Source organism: Ziziphus jujuba, chromosome 1, assembly GCF_031755915.1.
Source record: "Ziziphus jujuba cultivar Dongzao chromosome 1, ASM3175591v1".
Classification (NCBI taxonomy): Eukaryota; Viridiplantae; Streptophyta; class Magnoliopsida; order Rosales; family Rhamnaceae; genus Ziziphus; species Ziziphus jujuba.
This window is the reverse complement of record NC_083379.1, coordinates 18,668,288-18,692,745: the sequence shown is the minus strand read 5'-3', so window position 1 is coordinate 18,692,745 and position 24,458 is coordinate 18,668,288. Positions and strand designations below refer to the sequence as shown.

The following is a 24,458-nucleotide window of genomic DNA, read 5'->3' as shown; positions in this document are numbered from 1 at the left end:
GATAAATAAATAAATGGTCTCTTTAGTAGTATTATAGACATTCCGACTAAAAGCCAGGCCATATCGCCTGAGACTTTTCAAGACAGTAGCGAAGCTATATATGTTAGTCATAGTGAAGCTATATATGTTAGTCCTCCTGAATACTAATATTTTTCCAAGCAGATTTAATAGTTAATCAAAGAAAGTTCAATTTAATTTATCGTTACTCATGCAATGAAATGATTTGGGGATTGATCACCTTAGTCAGCACATTTATATAGAACAATTCCTCAGGGGCCAAAGAAATTAAGTTGCAGGAGTAGTTATATATGATTTTTTGACACTGACCCACGACTAAACTACCTATGCACACTTGCATTGCAAAGTGTCAAGATCATCATGCCCAAGATTTTTCTGTGGTAAACTAATTGATATATATCAGCGAGACTCTAATTATGTGAGCCGAAGGCCTGAATGAATACAAATGAGCACATATTCCATTTACAAAAAAACAAAAAAAGACACTCTAGGCTTGGCTTTAGCATGAATTCACAAAAAAGGTTTCTCCATGTAGGGATTCAACTCCTACTTCCTTTTGGGTCTTGCATGGCTCAAGACAGTAGCATAGTTATGAACCAATCCTTCATACGGCAATATTTTAGTCTCTAATGGCGAAATGTTTGAACTTGATTTCTTTAGTCCAGGAAAGTCCTTCAACTTCCGCTACCTTGGCATATGGTACAAGTATTCAAAGGAAACTAATGTTTGGGTTGCAAATAGGGACAAACCACTTAATGATACCACTGTTACTTTGTCTATCAATGCTCATGGAAACCTCATACTATAAGACAAACACCATAATACTCAAGTCTCCTCCTCGTTGGCTACAAATGTTAATGTCTCTTACTCTTCGCCCACCGACTAGTTGATATCTGTACTGTTAGACTCAAGAAATTTAGTCTTAGTCAACCTGCAAGATAGTACCATAGTCCAAAGGGTAATTCTGTGGCAAGGCTTTGACCATTCCATTCAGACGATGCTTCCAAGCATGAAAATTGGATTGGATAAAAGGACAGGACTGATATCTTGGAAGTCTAAAGATAACCCTGGAACTGGAACCTGTTCATATGAAATCGACCCAAATGGGATCCTTCTCTTGCTATTGTATAGGGGTCAATCTCTATGGTGGAGGGCTGGTTACTGGAATGGCCTTTTGTGGAGCGGCATGCCTGCCATGCAAGCTGACTTCCTGTTCAGTGTCAGTTTTGTCAATAACAATGACGAAATAACTAACACTTGAGACATGTTTAAGAAGTCCATATTCTCACGAATGGATGTGGAAGAAACAAGGTTGCCCCACAGCTTCATTCGGCACGAACAAGAGCGACAATTCATCACCTTGTTGTGGTCACCAATGGACTGGTGCGACCATTACAGTGACTGTGGTAAGTTTAGCTTCTATATCTTCAGAACAATGTTAGCTTCTTTGAGTGCAAGTGCTTCTAGGATACAAACCTGGGTCACCGCGTGATTGGTACCTGGGAGATGGTTCCTCCGACTGTGTAAAGAAGCATAGGGTGTTCATGTGTGCTAAGGACGAAGAATTCATAAAGGTGGTCCATGTGAAGGCACCAGACACGTCCATTATGCAGGTATATATGAATCTAAGGTTGGATGAGTGTAACGGAGTGCTTCAGGAATTGCTTTTGCAGGGCTTATGCGATGGCGGTTCTCAAACTTGGAGGTGGATATATGATATGGCATGGGAATTTAATGGAAACCAAAATGCTTACAGAAGGAGGACAAGATTTGTATGTGCGTGTGGATGCCGTTGATTTAGGTAAGTAATGACAAATTATGCCATCCTAACTTTAAAAATTTTCTTAGTAGCAAAACACATATCCTCTTCACCTTGCACAATTCTAATCTACGACCTTTTTTTATTAATTATTAGTTTTATATATATGTGTGTAGCTGAATATGAAAATGTCTCACATAATGGTTTTACCAGCAAGACTAGGACGGTGGCAATTTTAGTAGTCTTGTTTGTACTGTGCTTTCTTCTTGTTTCTTTTGTGTATTGGAAAGCAAAAGGAAGAGAAAAGGTAAGATACTAATTTCCCTAGCTTTAATTTTTCTTCTCTAGATTATTTTTCCCCATAATTTGCATTATTTAAGTAAGCTAGCTACTGTAAGTATCTGGAATTAGGAGTGGGCAAAATCCAATCCAACTCATTTAAACCGCCCAATTCAATCTATTTTTAACGGTTTGGATTTTTTAACGGTTTGGATTGGATTTTTACATCAATTAAATTGGATTGGGTTCAAAATATTGTAAATTATTTGGATTTGATTGGTTATAGATTGAAAATATAAATCAAATCCAATCCAATACAACGCAAATCATATATTATATAATTAAAAAATTATAAATATATATATATATATATATATATTTTCATTTTTATATATTAATTTTTAATATTTCTTTTCATTTTTATTTATTAATTTTATATATATATATATATATATATATATTTTATATATTAATTTTTTATATATATATATTTTTAACCCATCGGTTCCATCCCCAATTTCCAAATTGAATTGGAACCCTAAATATTTACCTGCCTTGCCGTCGCACTTCCACCATAACCCTAAACATTTACCTGCCTTGCTACATTTTCTTCTTTATTTTCCATTGTAGGAGTGAGATGATGACTATGTTGGATTATGCTAATTGTATTTTATGTTTGGATAACTATAATTTATTATTTATATTTTATATTTGGAAAATTTTTTATTTGTATTATATATTTATAGACTAGTAAGTTTCAAACTGGTTAACCAATCCAAACCAAACCGATCATAAATTTTTTGGTTTGGTTTGGGTTTAATGTTTAAATTATTTGGATTAGATTCTATATTAGGTAATCCGAACAGTATGGATTGGATTATATTTTGGTCCAAAACCGAACGAATCCAATCCATGCCCATCCCTATCTAGAATTGAACATATCATATATGCCAAGAATATTATTTTTTTGTTTTTATGAAGTGAAACATATTAGAAGGAGTCCATTTAGTATTTCCATAAGTTCAACCCATCACAAAGAATCTCCGGGAACAAAGAACCTTGATGAAAGTAGAAGAAATTCAGACTTACCTTTGTTTGATCCAAATACCATAGTTGCTGCAACAGGCTATTTCCTTGTTGCTAACAAACGTGGGAAAGGTGGTTTTGGCTCTGTTTATAAGGTCCTCAACCTCAAATTATTAATAAAGTCACTCCAATTGTATTAAGAGATATTCATATGCCTCTAGAGATGGCACATTTCTGTATTTTATCTTTAAGTGGACTTGAACAAAATGGAAAGCTACAACCATAATAATTAAGTATGCAAATATTTTTGAATTTTAGATCTGTAGCTAAGAAAAAGCAGCACATGAATCAAATTTGTATCATGAATCTAGGGTATGCTCATAATTGGAAAGCAAATAAAAGTGAAAAGACTATCAAAGTACTCTGGGCAAGGAAATGAAGAGTTTTAGGAATGAAATTATTCTGACTCCAACACAGGAACCTTGTAAGGATTTTAGACTGTTGCATTGAGGAAGAGGAGAAGATGTTAATCTATGAGTATTTGCCAAAACAAAAGTGGTGTTGTTTCACTTTGAAATGCTTTCTGTTGCAAATTAAGCAAGAGCTTAATCTCATCTTCTTATTTTGGGCTTAAATGAAACGAATAGAAAATTGCTAGACTTGAAAAAAAGGTTTGACGTAACTTGTGGGATTGCTGGGGGAATGTTATATCTTCATCATTCAAGATTAAGAATCATCCACTGAGATTTGAAAGCTTGTAATGTTTTACTAGATGCTGCAATGAATCCTAAAATTGAAGATTTTGGTCTGGCTAGAATATTTGGAGGGGATCAAACTGAAAGAAATACAAATCGGGTAGTTGAAACGTAGTAAGTTAATCCTTTATGAATAGGAGAACGTGCTTTTAAGATTTATAAATTCCACTCAAACAGTCACTGCATCCCTTTATATCTCACTATAACATGCTCTGTATGACTCACTTTTTGGATAATTTCATTAAAGAAAGTTTTGTCCTTTTGTGGTTAAGGCTTATGTTTTAAACATTGAAAGCTTTCTTAAAATCACAAACACCAACTTAGTAAGTTAGTTCCCCATGAAAAGAATAAGGTGCTTTCAAGATTTCTAAAGCCCACTCAATCAATCACTGCATCCCTTTCTATCTCACTATAACATACTCTGTATGACTCACTTTTGGAATAATATCACTAAAGAAAGTTGTCTTTTTGTGGCTAAGTCTTATGTTTTATCCATTAAAAGCTTTCTTAAAACCACAAACACACACACACACACACACACACACACACATATAGGGCTAATTCTAAGAACAAGAGAGATGAAATACTAAATACAAGATATTTTCTTTCTTCTGAAAGCACAATAAGAAGGAATTACTTTTGTAGTTCGAGATCTCTTTAAGATTACTTGGAAATTGCAGTTTGAGATTGCTTGTTTGCAGTGGAAAATTATTGTGATGATGAGGAAGAGTCTTGTAGCCCTTTTTGATACATATGATAAGTGGAATGCAAATAACACTCACATGGATGATGGCATAATTTTTTTTCAACCACAGATAAATCCTTGTATGTTGTGTGCAGATTTCTTTCCAATATTAGCAGTGGTTGTTTTTTGTTCAGTATCAGGTTGTTATACACTAAAAATTTGATTAAATTGCTTCACTTGTTTAGGCACAACAATACTATAACCCAAGAACTACTTAAAGTATATATTTAACAGTCTTGATATTTATATTTGTTGATAGTTTGTTTGATCCAAAGGCAATGATCTTAAGATTATATGTCACTTATACGATTATAGTGATTACATGTCATCGTAGTATGTGATGGAAGGGCTATTTTTAATAAAGTCAGATGTATATAGCTTTGGAGTTTTGGTACTAGAGATCTTTACTGGCAAAAAAGGATTCTGGTTACTACTACAAGGATACCAATTCCAATTTGGTTGGACATGTAAGAGTATAAGTTTTGTATGTCTTGAATCTGATCAGATGATGATATAAATTGTCTTAGGTTTGGAATATGCGGAGAGATGGGAAATGCCTAGAAACACTTTACTCATCTTTGCATGAATCATTTTCTGGAGAAGCTTCAAGATGCATCCACATAAGGCTGTTGTGTGTTCAAGAGCATGCATCAAATCGACCAACCATGTAAGAAGTTGTCTTCATGTTGGGTAATAATGCAGCTTTTCCTTCCCCAAAGCCACCTGCATCTATAATAAAGAGAACTGACACCGGTAGAGAACAATCAACTGGTAAAGTAGGTAATCCTATAAATGAAGTGACATGTACTATTGTTGAAGCCCGCTGAAGGCCTACCATTTTCTCAAGTTGTATTTAAATTGTAATAAGTAAGCTAGTATAGCTATGCACAACAAATTTAACTTCCTCTATTTAAGTAGATAGTGTATATAATATTATAGTTTTACAATTAAAGGATTATATTCAGTAGTATTAGCATTAATAATTTAGCAGCTTGTAAGTTTCTTACATTTGTCGTGGAACTTACACATGAAAATTGCAAAAAATGACTTGAATAAGGAAGATTAAAGGCTTTTCTTTGTTTGACACTGTGTTTTATTATTTTTGGACCAAATTAAGAAAAACTATCTGTTGCTTTTCCTTTTAATATTGCATAAAGTTTAGATTTTCATTCTGTTTAAATTTTTGGAATATTATGCATATGTAATTCAAAACTAGCACATGAATAACTAGGAGAAAGATCATTCTTATTAGTTATTATAACTCAAATTTCTCTATTGATGTGTTTACTTGTCAATTGTTTCTTGACATTCTAGCGGTAAATAAACCTAATGTTGCTAGCATACGTCCATATAAGGCTGCAAATCAAGCTTCCAACACAGTTCATTTTTACTAATCCAATATTGGATTTGTAAATGTCCTGATCAAGTATAGAATTTGATAATATTGTCCCCTGACATTATACTCTCAATTGTTTTAGATCTGGGAGTCTTGGACATAGATGACTTGTCATTTGGTCAGTCATAAATGACAAGTCATACCCAACTTTTAAAGTGCTAAAATGCATCCGATTGGGCTCTCATGACTTCAAGAAAAAGAAACAAACTAGCCAACCAAGTTTAAATATGAGACCACTCTTCCATTTTCTACTAAACCGGCATTTACTTTTAAAAATGCTAATGGTGGTCCAGATTCTTCAACATTTAGAAGAGTTTCTATAAAGACATACTGGTTATGTTATCTGCTTTGAAGATGAGGCAATAGGCAATCATCACATATTGATGTAACAATCATGGAGCAAGCTAAGATTCCATTTTGATATGCTCAATATATAATAGGAGCAGCTCCGATTCCCAATAGATCCGCATTGAATTATGGATGATGACCTTAAATTTCCTAGCTCATATGAACTAAGGTAGCTTCAGGTAATAGCAGAAATTTATCACACAAAACATCTGCTATACAAATTTGATCTCATAGATATCTGAGATCACCCCTCCTGCATACATGCTATAATGTGAAGTATATATTGATCACCTACTTTGTAAAAGTAGTTCTTGGGAATGTTAGGTCCTTTTTTTCTCTTTCAACCATTTCATGGAAATTGGGTGTCTTGATTTATCAGTTTTTCTATTTGAAACCCAAATTCATTCTATTTCTTTTGTCTATTCTTCCATTTTTCTATTAAAGAAAGACCAGATACATCATCATGGCAATGACTTGTACTTTGGGGTTTGATTTATTATACTTCATGAGAAGTATGTACTAAGACCACATCAATTTTCTATTGCAAATGGCAATGACCAACGGTGCTAAAAAATATCCCTCACCCAATTCAGCATAATGTCAGGAAAAATAATAATAATAATAATAAAGTATTAAAATATAAGACAGAATTAAGGAGGACTCATGAAAGGACATCAATTCAAATCTTGGATTTTTGAATTAAGAGATAAAGAATTCTCACTATTTCTTAGATTCATACATCCAATTCAATTCAATGGGATCTTTCATTCATATTTTTTTTCCATCAAGAACATTTAATAAAACTCTTGGACTCCCGAATTTGGATATCCTACTTTTATGCAATTTACATTTATAAGGTTTAACAAGCAATCAATATTTCATAATTAAGAATACAGTAACGGTCCTTATACATAGTATTCAGAAAAAAAAATAATAATAATAACAATAATAATAATAATAATAAAGTATTAAAATATAAGATAGAATTAATAATGTATAACATTAGTTTCATCCTCAACACTATGTGCTCAAACAATATTGGCTAAGATGACACTGTTGAATCATTTGTTATTGGATTACCAATATAAGAATATCATGTCCCCAACCAATATCAAATTATCATATCATAAAAATATTGATATCGTTTGAAATTTAAGCGGAAAGAGCAAACCATGTCTTTCCATATACAATGATAATTTTCTGAAGTGAATATGGACTTGAAATGAAAGCAGAACAAAATCTACAGACAGGATGCACTTTGGTTTACAAGATTTGTTAATGTTGGTAGCATTTCATTTCCCCTGTTTTGCTTTGTTCTGCGCTGTTAAGTACGGAAAATTTGCATTGGCCAATGCAATGAGTTTTCTGTTGGAACATTTATATGGACTTAACATAATCATTATATTAGTTGGAATTAATTAATTATTGTATTGCATTATGTATTTTGATAGGATGAGCACATATTGGATTTAATACCTAAAGCAGTTGAACTCTTTTCTGGTATGGTATATTTGATAGCAGGCCCTTAATATGTTTCAAGACCTACACTAATATTGACATTACAGCCCATTTTTGCGTCTGACCCATTTTTGGTGTGAGGTGTCAATTGGGGCTATATGAAAAATGTGTGAGTGATGTAGTGAGTGTGAGGCCTTGTATGGTGTGTGGAAACCCATTGGGGAATAGAGAAAAATGGGTGCCATTCTGCTTGAGCATAGATACTTGATCTTGATTTGCAGGAATTTGAAGTGGCAATTATGGAGCAATGGCTACCCCAAGTTCAACCACAAATTATGGAGGTAATTTTCTAACTGTCATGGCATATTTTAAGCTCAACGGAAGAATAAATTTTGCGATAAAAAGTTTTATACTAGTATTGGATTTTAGATCATTTTGATTAGATCGTTGTGTTTTATTTAGTTCTAACACTTGTGTAGAACCAATATTTTCCTCCTCCTCTCAGCAAAAAATAAAAAATAAAAAAAATTTACATCAAAATTGCTTTGATGCAGGCTCTTCTACATCTAGGTCAGGAGGATCTTCTTCGTTGAATAGCATTACCATAACTGCGCTAGAAACTCGATGAGCTCGAGCAAAGCTGCTTTACATTGTATTATTATTCAATATCGTATACTCAGCAAGCAATACCAAAAATTAAAAATAAAAAGAAATAAAAACAATCTTTGTCGTGTTTTGAGTAATTCAAAACGCAGTCAATTATTTGACACATGAAAGGTAGAATTTCATTGTTGACATGCTTGATAAGATACGAGTGGTGGGGTGACCGGTCTGAGGACTTTATTATAAAATTGTTTAATTGCCAATAGACAAATGCATGTATGATCAATTAGATGCCTGAAAATTAACTAATCCGATAAGTTATTTAATTCTTTTTAGCATAAAATCCAAACTAAGTTCGGTGCAGAAGGCTGTTATTTAGTTCAGCTCATATCTACTTAAAAGTTAAAGCCAAGGCTTGCAATACTAAAAATTAATGAGACGGCATAATTCACAATTAGTTAAAAAGGGAGCCTTTTGTGCTCCATTTATTATTATTATTATTAATATTTTCCCTTTTTTTTTTTTTTTTTTTTTTGCTTTTTATATGTTTCACTTTTTTATTAAATTCTCTTCTTCTTTTTTTCACATAAGATTAGGGGATTAAGAATTTTTAAATAAAACTCCTGGCCGTGGTAATATTCATGATATTGATCAGATTAATAAGGAATTGAACAAGAATTAGCTCTATTTTGAATTCTTTCAAAACAAATATATATTCATTTGAGCTGTCATTCTCATTCAAATACAAATCTTTATAAACCTTTGAATTGTTTTAATAGTTAAGATTTAAAAATTTATTTGAAGCAAAAATGAAATATTTATAGATTCATCAATCTTAACTATATTTTAAAATCATAATTTTTTTAAAAACAATCTGAGAACTGATAAATAAAATTATAGAAGTTTTTTTTATAAGTTATCAGAATTCATACTCATTTGAATGAGTGTACATGTGCATTCAATAATTTGACTGTCTAAAATATCATTTAAACCATTAAAAAAAAAAATCCTAATTGTACCTTTCTTACTCTATTTACATTCGTTTTTATGGCGGATTGCATAGCTGCAGCTTGAGTCATTAATCTAATAGATTTAGATAGAAGAACATTTTTTTTTTCTTTTTTTTTTTTTTTTGGAAACTATGTCAACATTAGGGAGCATGGGGAATCCTTTTTAATTCTTGCTCTAGGCAAACCAAAGTACCTGTATGCTGAAGGATCGTAAATTGAATATAGAAGTTGTAGCTGATCAAGAATAGAACGCCTGTAGCAGCGAACTGTGAATTACCACAGCAAACAAGTTGTTGCGAACGCTCCGTCATAGTTATTGACAAATTCCATATCCAGGTTAATGTGGCATGTAGATTAACTCTTATTGTATAGTTGGGTTAAATGATTTGTTAGTCAAGTTAATTGTTATGATATATCATGTCATAATTCACTTCCATTCTTTTCATTCTTTTGGCTTGGATTGGTTGGATAGAATGCTTAGAGTTGTATGAGTATGTAAACACCCGTGTAACACACTACGAGGAAAAATTTTAAAAAAAAAAAAAAAAATTGATAAAAATTAGAATCCAGGTGAAGCCTAAAGCAAGATAGAAATTAGAGAGAATCAGTTTAGGACTTTCCCTGGATCTCTTAGTTAACTTTTAACCATAACCAAAAGTTAAGGTTCATCCTATCCTACATAAGTTGCACATGGATATCAAAATGCAAATTTTTGAAAAGTAACGGATAGCAAATAACAAAATTTTAAAACTATATTAAAAATTATACATCTTTTATATAATTTAAAATATAATAAAAATATTCCTATATGTTCAACCATTTTTTTAGCGTGTTTATTATTTTTAAACAAAATAATTTTATATTATTAAAATTATAATTAAAAAGTTGATTCTCAATTTATTTTTGTAAGTAAAATTATATTTTAAGAAATAAAGTAAAATTATATTTTAAGAAATAAACTTAAAAATGGGGCATCAAATAGGAATCATTTTACAATTGTATAATTTAAATTATAAAACAAAAAGTGTAGAATTTTAATATAGTTTTAAGATTTTGCACTTTGGATCTTTTATTTTTAATAGCCTTGTGCAGTTCATATGGGAATATAATTGATTTTCCGTTAGTGAAAAATTAATCATGGCTCAATTTGAAACAAATCAAAAGTTTAAAAGCTCAATATAGTGAGTTTTAAAATTAATGATTGAAATTGCAAGACTTCAAAACTATAAAGACCAAAATACAATTAACCTTAATATTTAATTAAAAAATAGAGATGTATAGTTGATTTTTCCGATAGTAATTAATCATGGCTCAATTTGCAACAAATCAAAAAATAAAAGTTTAATATAGTGAGTTTTAAAATTAATGATTGAACTTGCAATATTTCAAAATTATAAAGTACCAAAATACAACTAACCTTAATATTTAAATTTTTTTTAAAAAAAAATAGAGATGTTGAGGTTGGGCAATGGTAAAAGTAATCACCGCATCAACAAAAATATTGACTATACAGTTAAATCTAAATACGTAAGAGCATCTCTAATAATAAATGTTATTTTGTTATTGTTATGTCATTTCCAAAATTTAATATTGACACATATATAGTAATATCAATATCAAATTTTGTTATTACTAATCTAATAGCAAATGCCAAAAAATAGCATTGCCAAATCTTAAAATTCATTTTAATCAAATTATGAGACCTATATTAAAGAGAAAGTGTGCATAAAAGGTGAAAAATATGGAATCCACATTTAAATATTCTTTTAGCTACTTAAAAAAATAAATTCGATTTAATAAATATATGATGCTCACCAACTTTTGGACCGTGAACCCACTAGCAAATTTCGCCAATGACATCAAATATAATTTGGCACCAAAAATGTTTTTGGTAAAATTTGTCATTCCCTATTGAAATAGCAAAATAGGTCATTTATGTCAATTTTTAGCAATGGCATGCCTTTCGAGATGCTTTAATTGATAAATCCATTGAAATTTAATGATCAGCATATATCTAAAATTGAAAATTTTATCAAAATATTGGTTTCGAATTTTGTAGATTGGCTATGTAAGGGGATGAATATTCACTAAAGAAAAAAAAAAAAAAAGTCATAGCTACAAAAATATTAGCGACAAATTTTCATTTATCATTCGATATGTGCTTTGTAACAAAATTATCTTTGGCACATTTAATTAGCGATAAGTAAAAAAGGCAATTTATGCCATTTTTTAGCAATGACATGCTATTGGAGATGCCTTAATGAATAAATCCATTGAACTCTAATAATCAGTATATATCTAAAATTGAAAATTTTATCAAAATATTGGTTTAAAACTTTGTAGATTGGCTATGTAAGTAGATGAATATTCATTAAAAAAAACATGGGCACAGCGACAAAAATACTAGCACAAATTTTGGTTTGTCACTATATAGGTGCTTTTTAACAAAATTATCTTTGGCACGTTTAGTGAATGGCTCATTTAATTAGTGATAAGCTCTTATTTTGTCTCATATTTTTGCAATTAATAGCTTTTAAAATTTGGCAGCAAAACATTTTTTGAATTTTTTGTATGTCAACAATGATAGTTTTACAATTGTAACTAGTTTATTGAAACTGTATATTGTTGTTATATTACCATATCATATTGTCATATATTACTCTTGACACTACTAGGAAAAATAAATAAAGAAAACATAAAGAAAACACTAATGTCATATAATAATTTGTATGCTATTATGACAGTGGTATTGTATCATAGATTACTCTAGGGGTGAGCATGGATTGGATTGGTTCGGTTTTGGACCGAAATACAATTCAATCCATATATATCGGTTTTTCTAATTTACAATTTAAACCAAACCATTGAAGCATTAAATCCAAACCAAACCAAATCATTTATGATCGGTTTGGTTTGGATTGGTTGATCGGTTTGAAACTTATTAATTTATAAATATATAATACAAATAAAAAAATTTTCAAATATAAAATATAAATAATAAATTATAATTATCCAAATATAAATTACAATTAGAATTATACAACATAGTCTACAATGGAAAATAAAGAAGAAAATGTAGCAAATGATACACATCATGCACTTATTAAATAGTAAACATTAATATTATCATCTCACTCTTATAAAATCAAATTAAAATTGTTAGAACAAATAATATAAAATAATACATTCGTCAAAATTTGTTCACTCAAGAATCAATGCATAATTCCTTTTTTTTTTTTAATCTTAAAATTTTGGTAAATCATAAGTCAATCAACGTTGACAGGTTCACTAATTTTAGTTGATTCTATAAGCTCTACAAAGATCAAAACAATAAAATTAGTAATAAATTATATTTAAACATTTATATATATATATATAAGTAACAATTGGATACAATATATGTAGATTTATATATATATATATATATATATATGATGGGGATGTAAAAATATATATATATATATTATGGTGATGGTGATGGACTGGTGGTGTGCGGCAATAAAGGTAAATGTTTAGTTTAGGGTTACAATTTATAATTTGATTTGAAATTTGGGATATGGAGATGTAAAAAAAAAAAAATTATATATATATATATATATTAAAAATCAATATATAAAAATGGAAAAAAAAATTTAAAAATTAATATATAAAAATGAAAAAAATATTTTAAAATTAATATATAAAAATGAAAAAAATAAAAAATATATAATTTTTTAATTATATAATATATTATTTGGATTTGATTTATATTTCTAATTTATAACCAATCCAATCCATACAATTTATAATATTTTTAATCTAATCCAATCCAATTGATGTAAAAATTCAATCCAAACCGTTAAAAATAAATTGAATTGGACGGATTAAACAGGTTCGATTGGATTTTGGCCACCTAGATTACTCTTTTATAAAATTGTAACAAAGGTATCTATGTCACAGATTAATCTTAACATTGTTAGTTAAAACAATTTCTTTTCAAACGGAGCCGTTTTGCTAATTTACCCAACTGCTGCACATCTAAAAAAAAAATTTCAATCTCACCCTCTTGCTGTTCCTGTCCCTCTCCCTCTCTCCATCTCCGACCTTCGCTTCCTATTCCAATGGAGTCCAAGATTTCAACTCCAAGAAGATGACCGCCACTGCAAATGCACCCGACCACCAATGGATAAACCATAGACCTCTTCTTTGACCCGCTAGATTGCCCACCCGCTCTGGTTCCAGAGGACACTCTTCGATCCAATCTCCAGAGCCATCTCTCTTCCCTCATCCACCAGCTCATTGAGCTAATCGACCGTGACTATGCCGACTTTGAGCCATCTCTTCAGAGCCAGCTGTTGATATTTATGGTAATCTTTGATTTGTCGACAATGTGAGTTTTATTGAAGGCCGTCTTTTTTTTACTTTTTCTTTTTTTTTTTTTTTTTTTTTTTTTTGGGTAATGAAGATTTTCTGTTGGACCATTGACAAATTAGCTGTGTTAACTAAACGCCAGCTTTTTTTTCAGTGTATATTGAGCGCCATACATATTATGAATTGTCGACGTATAAATTCACATGTCATTGTTGACGTACATATTCACATGTCAACTTTAGAAGCTTTTTCACTGAGCAATAATCGTCTTTTTTCATTTTTCAACCTGCGTTAAATTAATCGGCAAGATAATTGAGCCATGGATATTAAAAGCCAATTAAAGAGTTGCCTTCTGCCTAGTTTCATGTCTTTTTCAATTGCGCAACTACCAGATTTTTCCGGTTCAGGTGGACCTCTTGCGTAATTTTCGCTGAAAGGTTCAGGTGGACCTCACGACCTTTAATTAAAACTACCTAATACTACCAACGATACACGTAAACTATATCATTACCAATACATATTTATATATACCTAATACTATATAATACAATTTACCGGTCAACTAGCCCATACCATGGCTATGCTACACCCACCCAAGTGATTCGTATCCATACTGAAATTGAATAAACAGATGGATCTTCCTTCTCCTTTCAGTAAACTACTACTCATCATCTTCCTTTTCCTACCCTTTACTATTTCCGGCCTTGACACAATTACTTCGACCCACCCTCTCAGAGATGGCGAGGTCCTAGTCTGTGCTCGAAAAGCCTTCGCTCTCGGGTTCTTCAGCCCTCCAAATTCCCACAAACGCTATGTTGGAATTTGGTATAAGAACGTTACTCAGCAAACCGTTGTTTGGGTCGCAAACAGAGACAATCCCATCAATGATTCCTCTGGAGTATTGGCCATCAATGGCCGTGGAAAACTCATCATCTATGGCCATCAAAGCCCAGAACATCCTATTTGGGTCGCGAATATTTCAGCACGCTCTTCGCCAAACAACAACAACTCCGTAGCCAAGCTTTTAGATGTCGGAAATCTTGTTCTCTTTCACAACACCACTTCGCAGCAGAACGATGTCGTATGGCAAAGCTTCGATTACCCAACGGACACCATGCTTCCTTTCATGAAACTTGGGCTGGACCGCAAATCCGGATTGGACCGGTTCCTGACTTCTTGGAAGTCCACGGATGATCCGGGTACAGGAAACTGCTCCTACAGGATCGATCCGAATGGATATCCACAGCTCTTCTTGTATAAGGGTCGGGTTCCCTGGTGGCGTGGTGGACCTTGGACGGGTCATAGATGGAGCGGTGTACCGGAGATGACACCCAATTTTATCTTCAATGTCAGTTACGTAAATAATCAGGACGAGATTTCGATCACGTATGGTATTCTCAACGATTCTATATTTTCGAAAATGGCAGTGGAAGAATCAGGACTCGTTGAGAGATCCACGTGGCAAGTTCAAACCCAAGGATGGAACAAGTTCTGGTCTGCCCCAACGGAGTGGTGCGACGAGTACGGCAAGTGTGGGGCGAACGGTAATTGCGACCCCAGTATTACGGATAAATTCGAGTGCTCGTGCTTACCAGGCTTCGAACCCAAGTCGCCACGGGATTGGTTCCTCAGAGACGCGTCGAGTGGGTGCGTGAGGAAACAAGGGGTTCGCACGTGCAGGAGTGGAGAAGGGTTCGTGAGATTGACACGTGTGAAGGCTCCCGACACTTCAAAGGCACGTGTGAATATGAGTTTGGGTTTGAAAGCGTGCGAAGAGGTTTGCTTGGGGGATTGTAATTGTACGGGTTACATGAGTGCAGATGACAGACAGGGAGGGATTGGGTGCTTGACATGGCACGGGAATTTGGTGGACACTAGGATGTATCCCACTGTGGGGCAAGATCTTTACGTACGTGTGGATGCTACTACGCTAGGTATTTTATTCCAAATCTTTACAAATTACAACACCCAAATTATTATTATTATTATTATTATTATTATTATATTGAGTATTAGTACTAGTATTTCCTTCTTCTTTTTTTTTTTTTCTGAAATAAGTACTAGTATTTCCTTATCAATTCATTTTTGTTGCTAAGACTGGTTTAATCATGGAAAAAAGTTGTAACTCCAACCTTTTGTTTTTTCAAGTCACCTGTCCAACATGTTAAGAGTAAGTGGAGAGAATTTGTTAAGTTTTTTTGTTGAGACAAATTTGGTCCGCACATGTTAATAAATTTCCCACCAACTAAGCCATGAAAATGGAGCCAAGTAGACCCACATAATTAATATAAAAGTATCTGCTCCCAGCTACTCGTATAATCTTCTTGTTACGTCAAATCATTACAACGAAATGTAGATTTTTTTGGGTATTGGAAAATTAATGCAGTTAATGTCAAGTTCAGTGGTTGTTGTGTAAATATCTAGTTCTTGTTTTAAAAAATTTTCTTGGAAAACAAACAAGGACTTTTACTTTTGTTGGTTAAACGGCTAAATGAAAGGATAAGGGTGAAGTAATTCTTAGAAAACAGGATAGAAACGAAGTATTTGTAATGATCGACCATTATGTAGAGTTGCATGTATATTAGTTTTTATCGTGACATGATGAAAATAAAAACTTCTACCATCTTCAATTTGCGCAGAGAATAATTCTCATTTACATGGTAACATGGATGAATAATTTCTAACAGTTATTTAATTTGTTATGCCATATTTATCTAGCTGAATATGCAAAAGGGTCAAATAATTCTATCAGCAAGGGTTGGAAAGTGGCAATTTCGGTAGGGTCAGCTATGGTACTATGCTTTTTTCTGGTTCTCCTAGCTTATCTGAAGGCAAAGAGGAAAAGAAAAGGTAAAACTTTTTGACCAAATTAATTCAAACACCATTGCTGAAACGTATCTCAAACGTAAATTTTGAACTTTTCATTTATAATTTTTAATTTACAAGCAAAAAGGAAATCTAAGAATCTTCAATTGCTGAGGGCCAAAGCATTATTTAATTTCTTTTGTGTTTGATGGTAGTGAAAGAAAGGCAGAACGCATTTCCATATAGTGCTTCCTTGAATTCAACCTATTTTGAAGACTCTCCAGCGAGAAAGGAGCTTGATGAAAGTACAAGAAATTCAGATTTACCATTCTTCGGCATAAGTACCATAGCGGCAGCAACAGGCAAATTTTCTGATGCTAACAAGCTTGGAGAAGGTGGTTTTGGCTCCGTTTATAAGGTAATCGACCCTAAAATTTATAAGGGCTCAATTTGTAATGTTTATATTTTTGGTTTTCCGCTTTTCATTTATTTGAGAGATTAAGCATATATGAATGATATAAACGACCATCATACTGATTTATAATGTCAAAATGAGCTTCATTTTAGAAATAATTTTCAATTTAGTCATTCTGTGCTTTTTTTTCCTTTAACCTTTTAGCTATGTTAAAAATCGAACTATCATCTAAAGGATAAACCAATTATACACAATTTAAGTATAACTTTAAGAAAAAACTGAAACAGAAAACCAAAAACATAAACTTTACCAGATGGAGGGGGCAAGACAATAATTCTATGAAGGTATTTTTTTTGTCTCATTGCATTGACAAACTTTTGTATACAACTCTGTACGTTTAAGACTTTAGAGAACAGTGGACTTGGCAAGCCCAGCGTGCAAAAACATGTGATTTTGAGCCTCGTAATTAAAACATATTTGGATTATTTATGAATTCAGGGGGTACTCCATAATGGAAAGGAAATAGCAGTGAAAAGACTATCGAAGTATTCTGGGCAAGGCAGTGAAGAGTTCAAGAATGAAGTTATGCTTATTGCAAAACTCCAACACAGGAACCTTGTGAGGATTTTAGGTTTCTGCGTTCATGAAGACGAGAAGATGTTAATCTATGAGTACTTGCCAAATAAAAGCTTGGACTTCTTCATTTTTAGTACGTCTTCTTTCACATTTTGTTTCTCTTAAAATTTGGTTTGTGCGCATTTGAAATGAATTGAAACATATATCAAATTTAGCATGAGTGCTCATTTAATCTTAATTTACAAATTTTGGCCTCAGATGAAACAAATAGGAAAATATTAGATTGGAGGAAACGCTTTGATATAATTTGTGGGATTGCTCGAGGGATCTTATATCTTCATCAAGATTCAAGATTAAGAATCATACATAGAGATCTAAAGGCCAGCAATATTCTACTAGATGAAGCTATGAACCCCAAAATAGCAGATTTTGGCATGGCTAGAATATTTGGAACGGACCAAATTGAAGCAAATACAAATCGCGTGGTGGGAACATAGTAAGTTAATCTCTTTAATAGAAAGAAAGTATATTTATGTTTCATCCCACTTAGTCACCTTAACCTCTTTAAGAAAGAAGGTATTTTTATGTGTATTCACGCATTTAGTCACCGCATGCATTCCTTACATCTCAAAAAGAGCATGAGCCTAAAAAACTATTTAAACATATTAAAATTGTCCCTTAGCTTGGTCTTGTAGTACTTCTTAACATTTACAACATTTCTAAGCTAAAGTAACGAGTTAGCATTAGTTGCACTTTGTTATCTTGCAATTTATGCATGCTTTTTAAATTCAAAAGTAGCAATTTAGTTCTTTAAATTCTTTTAAATTTATTACAAATTAGTCCAATTTCTAATTTTAGCCAAATAAATTGCACTTACAACATTTCTAAGCTAAAGTAACGAGTTAGCATTAGTTGCACTTTGTTATCTTGCAATTTATGCATGCTTTTTACATTCAAAAGTAGCAATTTAGTTCTTTAAATTTTTTTTAATTTATTGCAAATTAGTCCAATTTCTAATTTTAGCCAAATAACTTGATAATAGGTCTGTCCAGAACTTACAGCAAAATCTGTGAGAAAAGAAATCAACCAAAAAAAAAAAAACTGTTGCCTATTTGTTTGGTCAAAATTGCAAATTATACAAAATTGCAACTAGTTTAAAAACTGAGGGTCTAAATTTATATTTTGAAAATTGAAGGCCTAAATTGTAAACCCTTCAAGTAAAAGATATCAAAATACAATTAATCCAATAAGTTATGAAGTTGTCATTCTACCAACTACACTTATACATATAATATATATATATATATATATGACTTAGGTGAGAATATGTATCAACTTTCTAAATTGAAAATAGTAAACTTAATCATCTAAAACAGTTAGATTAAACACCACGTTTTCTTAAAAAACTTATCAATACTTCATATCTGCATACGGATCTTCCGCACTATAAAAATTTTCGTGTATATATATATAGGCTTTGTGCAATTAAAACATCCAAAAAAATTCAATGGGTGTGATAAAATATTTCAATTTAATATTGTATAGTTGATATATTTATATATATGTCTATATATATATATATATATATATATATATATATGTATATGTATGTATCTATTAAACAATTAAACTTATCTGTTGCTGATAGAACAATTAAACGTGATAGTGATCATATATTAATTTGTACCCATTATAATTTGTCCAATATCCAAATGTGACAATTCTTAATAACTTTTATGTTATCTATCTTGTTATACAGTGGTTACATGTCTCCAGAATATGCAATGGAAGGATTATTTTCAATAAAATCAGACGTATACAGTTTTGGAGTTTTGATGCTTGAGATTATTACCGGAAAAAAGAATTCTGGTTACTTTCATGAGGAGACCGACTCCAATTTGGTTGGACATGTAAGAATTTTAAATCATACTATATACAAAATTTATTAAAACCATATTAGTTTTGGATGAACATAGTAGATATCTTATATGTAAAATTGTTTGTAGGTTTGGAACTTGTGGCGAGATGGAAAATGCGTGGAAATACTTGACTCATCTTTGGATGAATCATTTACTAAAGAAGCATCAAGATGCATACAAATAGGGCTGCTATGCGTGCAAGAGCATGCATCGGATAGACCATCCATGTCAACAGTTATATTCATGTTGGGTAATGATGCAGCTCTTCCTTACCCAAAGCCACCTGCATTTGTAATAAAGAGAAGCGGCACTAGCGGAGACCCATCAACCAGTGCTAATTCTATTAATGAAGTGACATGTACTGTGATTGAAGCTCGCTAATGGCCTAGCCTCCTGTTAGATTTGTATTTAAATTCTCATTAGATATAACCTATTATACTGGACATATCTACATTAATGTATTTTTTTTAATCATATAATGATATAAATAATTTTTCCCTCTTAAAAATTATTCAAATATAAAAAAGTTTTATTTTTCCAAAGAATTTGAGATATTCATTAATTTTCACATTTCTTAAGCAGGATTTAAAGGGAGACTTCAATAGCTTATAAATTCTCTCCAAGCTGGTTGAGCCATAAATTGGTAGGCATCACGATTTGATGGATACAAGCCTGAGTTGTCCAATTTGATGATGATATATTTTAAAAAAATGTTATTCATCGTTACTGTTAAATAATCATAAATAAAATCTATATAAAAATTAGTAATTTAAATAATTACTATTAAAAAATTTATTTTAAAATTTTAATAGAAAAATAATAACCTATATTTTAATTAAAATTGATCATATAAAATGATAATTACCAATAATAATAAATAATATTTTTTTTTTTCTTTGAAAGAAGATGATCAATATCTAATACATATGGATATGATTACATGCGCATCCAATTTGTGCTTTTTTTTAATATATTATGGGGGGGAAAGTATGCATTTTTATTAAACATTCAAAATCGAAAATTTATGAACAAAGATATATGAATGCATGTCCCAAGGAAACTAATATAATATCACTCCTTTATCATAACACAAATTATCAAACCAATTACACCAAATTACCCATCCTTATTATTCTCATTTTAATTGTCTTTGATAATTTCATTCTGTATAGATTGTGAAAAATCCTCAAAAGGAAAAAAGTAAATAAAAAAAAATCATAATGAAAGAATTATTATCCAGGCCACAAAATAGTGCGTGTCCCAAAAAAATAGAAATAAAAATCCAATTTAGCAATTTGCACATAGGCGACAACCATGATTGACTTGATATGGAAAGGTAGGAAGCATCCATGCCGGTCATATATTATACCTGTACAAAACGGCTGCAACGGTCTTAAGACAGACGATCACTATCTCTCTCTCTCTCTCTCTCTCTCTCTCTCTCTCTCTGTCTTCCTCTACCTCGCTGTTTGAATTATGATAACTTCCACTTTCTCTTTTATATATATATATATATATATATATATATTTTTTTTTTTTTTCTTTTCTTTCCTGCATGATAAAAATAAGAGGTTTAGATTTTTGAACCAGTCTCATCCATCCATCACTCTCTTCTTTCCCTTTCCCTTCTATCAATCGATGCCACCAGTTTCTGGTACAGCTGTCAATTGATTATGCATGCTACACCTCCTGCTTTTGGCTGCAACCCTTTTTTAATCTCCTTCTATTCATAGGTACATATATACATAAAGCAAATACTCTTCCTACGTACTTTTTATACTTACTTTGTATATTCCTCTTTTTCTAAATAATAATTTTTAGTTGTTTTTTCAAGTTCCATGTCACCATTTCTCTCCAAGTATAATTCTTTATTATTATTATTATTGCTTTCAACGATTTTCTGCATGAACATATGTGAAAGAACAACCACTCATTGAAAAAGGGCAATATTCAGTTTGTTTTAACTAGCCTTTTCTTTATGGAATATTAAATTGCTTTCCCGTCATTAGCCATATTTTATTGGTGGACATTTTGCTCATAGCTAGCAGTATAAAATATCTTAAATGCCCTCAATTTGTTATTAATATTACTTATTTAGTATATTACATTTACAATTACAATTTTAATACACATTTTCCATTTTCTACTATATAAAAAAATTGTACATTTTTTTAAACTTATTTTTTCACGTATATTATTTTTCTTTTGCCTCTCATCATTTTTTTAAATGTAAAATTTCCATTAAATTTTTGTTCTTTTTCATTTATTTTTCAAACTCCAGTGCAATTTATTTCTTTATTTTTGTTATTGAATTAATTTGTGTATAGAGAGGGGATCGATAAGATATGATAACATTTGAAAAAAATAATGGATAAGTTAACAGAAAAGCTAAAATAAAAAAGAGAGAACATTTAAAAAAAAAAAGGGGATAAGTTAACAGAAAAGCTAAAATAAAAAGAAAGAGAGGTTCAAACATCATATGGAAAGATAAGTCCTCACTCCTTAATTAACAAGCGTATCCATAAGAATCCAATTATTGTTTCCTCATATTTTTTTTGTTGGATGAATTGTTCCTCAATATATATATATATATATATTCAAGCCTACCATCAATTTCAAGTAAGTTATATTTTATTTTATTAAATTAAAAAGTTTATCTTTGATGATCATTGTTTAAAAAAAAAAAAAAGAAGAAAAGAAATGGATTTCTTTTTTCTTTTTTCAAAGAGAATTTTGGGAATTTTAGATGAAGAAGAAGAAAATGAAAAAGAAGAGAAAATACACACAACAACAACCCAAAAAAAAAAAAAAAGTGTTTCCTGAAGCGTTTTTTCCCCTTCGTTTTTTAAATATAATAATCAATAATTTAATTAAAATATATATTTTTTTTATTAGATATACTAAAAAGCCCCCATAAATGAATACTTTCTGACCAGGAAATTTTATTAATTTAAAGGAATTATTTATTTATGTAATAATTTATTAATTTATAATGAATATCCGTCAATTTAAGAAGATTTTTAAATTTTTTGGATAAATAATTTTACTAATTGTAAATGTGTTTTGCATTTTACGAAGATTGAGCACCTTTTAAATTATCTTAGTGAAAATGGTTCATAGATAGAATTTCAAATTGATGAAAAGATTAATCGAGGCGTAATGAAAATGTCAACCCATAATAATAATCAAGACAAAAGTTATGTTTCATGAACTGTTTCTTCAAAAGAGGTCTTCGAGATTGTAATAACTTTAAATATTATTTGTTATAAAATGAAATTAAAGAAAGTAAGAAATGTGGCATGTATTGCAAAAAATCAAAGAAGTGGTTGAGTTTGGTACAATTTTATAACACCCCTGAAGTTTGGTACAATTTTAAAAGAATTCCTATAATTTCAAAAATATCATTTATTACCCCTACCGCTTGTTACTTATTATTAAATTTAACAGAATAAGGATAAATTCATACGCATGCACCTTGAAAATCATCTCAAGATGCATTGAAAAGCACAAGTCTCTCTCTTCTTTCCTTTCCTCTTTTTCCAATGCATAAAGAACTCTTCCATCTCAAAAATATGATAAACACTTATAAGAAATAGAACATGTATTAAAAACTCAGGTAAGAAAGATAAAAAGAGAAATGTGATAAGAATCCCAATCATCCATTAGGAAATATTACAGGTATTAAGAACCTAAGTGGGAAATAATCCCAATCAGCAATTTTTTTTTTTTTTTTTTTTGAGCTTTTGTTTTTGTTGTTTCATGGAAGAGAGAATTCCAATGTCCAACCAAATATTTGCAGTCTCATTGGCCATCTTTCGGCTGTTTGAACTTTTTTTTTTTTTTTTTCCCCTCTTCCCTTTCCTGAGCTTTTTGTTTTTTGTTGTTTTAATGAAAGGAAGAGAATCCCAATTGATACCAAATATGGGTATTAGTCTCCATGGCCATCTATCTGTTTTTTGGGTTCATTTATTGAGCTTGCTTTTTTTTTTTTTCCCCCATTTTTTTCATTGCTATGCTTTGGTGTTGCTCAAATTGAGATTGATTTTATTTCCATGTGAGGATAAATGATGGGGAAAATGCTTTGTAAATGATGGAGAATTTGCTTGGAAATTATGATTTAAAAGAGAATGAACCGAAGGGCAATGATTTTCACGGGCAAAGACTGGGTTGATTTAGATTGTATGAGTTCAAATGCAATTAATTGTTAGAGATAACCATATATAGCCTATTGAGCAAGACATAGAACTGAATTATTTTTTTTATATATATATATAATGATTTGTGTTTTTGATTGGTTACCATAAAAATATATTTGTGTTTGATTTTTGGATTTTTTTGATTACTTCGGTTAATATTTTTTATGTTTGTCTGGTAAAAGTATAACAACAAAGTTTGTTTGTTTTTTTTTTTTTTTAAGCTTTATGTGTTTTGTTTTATAACTAATTTTTTGGATTTATGATTTAGTATAATTCTTTAAAAAAAAAAAAAAAGAATAACTTAACTATAACACCCCTACAAGTTTATAGTGGAAATGGACCATGCAATGCCGAGATTCTTAAGTCAAGATCAGCTTTTCTATTAGTCGAGTTGTATAATATCGACCCATATAATACCATTCTCATACTTATAAGGTTTAGTGGCGAGAATTACTTTCATAAATTTTGTATATAGATGATTATAATTGCTTCTTAGTATCATGGTTACTAGTCAAAACGCTTAGCCCATTTATAGGTTCTTGCAGCCATTAAAGCTCATGCTATTCCACAAGCTAGCCTGATAGCATATCACCCATCGGTATCTTAAAGCCCAACCTTATGTCAGACCAAGTCAGCATCCATGCATACTAATCCAGGCTCGGTTCGTGCTTAGCCCAAATAGCATGACCTTGAGAAGCATACAATCAATGTGCAAGCTCACCACTATAGGGAGTAACATAATATCTAAGGCAAAAAAAAAAAAAAAAAAAAAAAACATATTTTTTTTAGATATTTTACAC

General features: G+C 31.0%; 1 protein-coding gene across 1 annotated transcript; it reads left to right on the top strand.

Moving 5' to 3' along the window:
- The first annotated feature begins 14,282 nt into the window (after positions 1-14,282).
- LOC107421942 (G-type lectin S-receptor-like serine/threonine-protein kinase RKS1) lies at positions 14,283-19,970 on the top strand. Its single transcript, XM_016031309.4, has 7 exons — positions 14,283-15,681; positions 16,466-16,597; positions 16,768-16,970; positions 17,466-17,676; positions 17,802-18,039; positions 19,303-19,453; positions 19,550-19,970. The coding sequence occupies exons 1-7, from the start codon at positions 14,379-14,381 to the stop codon at positions 19,841-19,843; spliced, it is 2,532 nt and encodes an 843-aa protein (XP_015886795.3). The 5' UTR covers positions 14,283-14,378; the 3' UTR covers positions 19,844-19,970.
- Positions 19,971-24,458: the final 4,488 nt, after the last annotated feature.

Bases quoted from the DNA above. Each gene is read 5' to 3' on its own strand.
- LOC107421942 (XM_016031309.4), top strand. From the start codon at position 14,379: ATGGATCTTCCTTCTCCTTTCAGTAAACTACTACTCATCATCTTCCTT. The intron at 17,677-17,801 runs GTACGTCTTCTT...TTTTGGCCTCAG, and splicing joins CTTGGACTTCTTCATTTTTA to ATGAAACAAATAGGAAAATA. The intron at 18,040-19,302 runs GTAAGTTAATCT...CTTGTTATACAG, and splicing joins AATCGCGTGGTGGGAACATA to TGGTTACATGTCTCCAGAAT.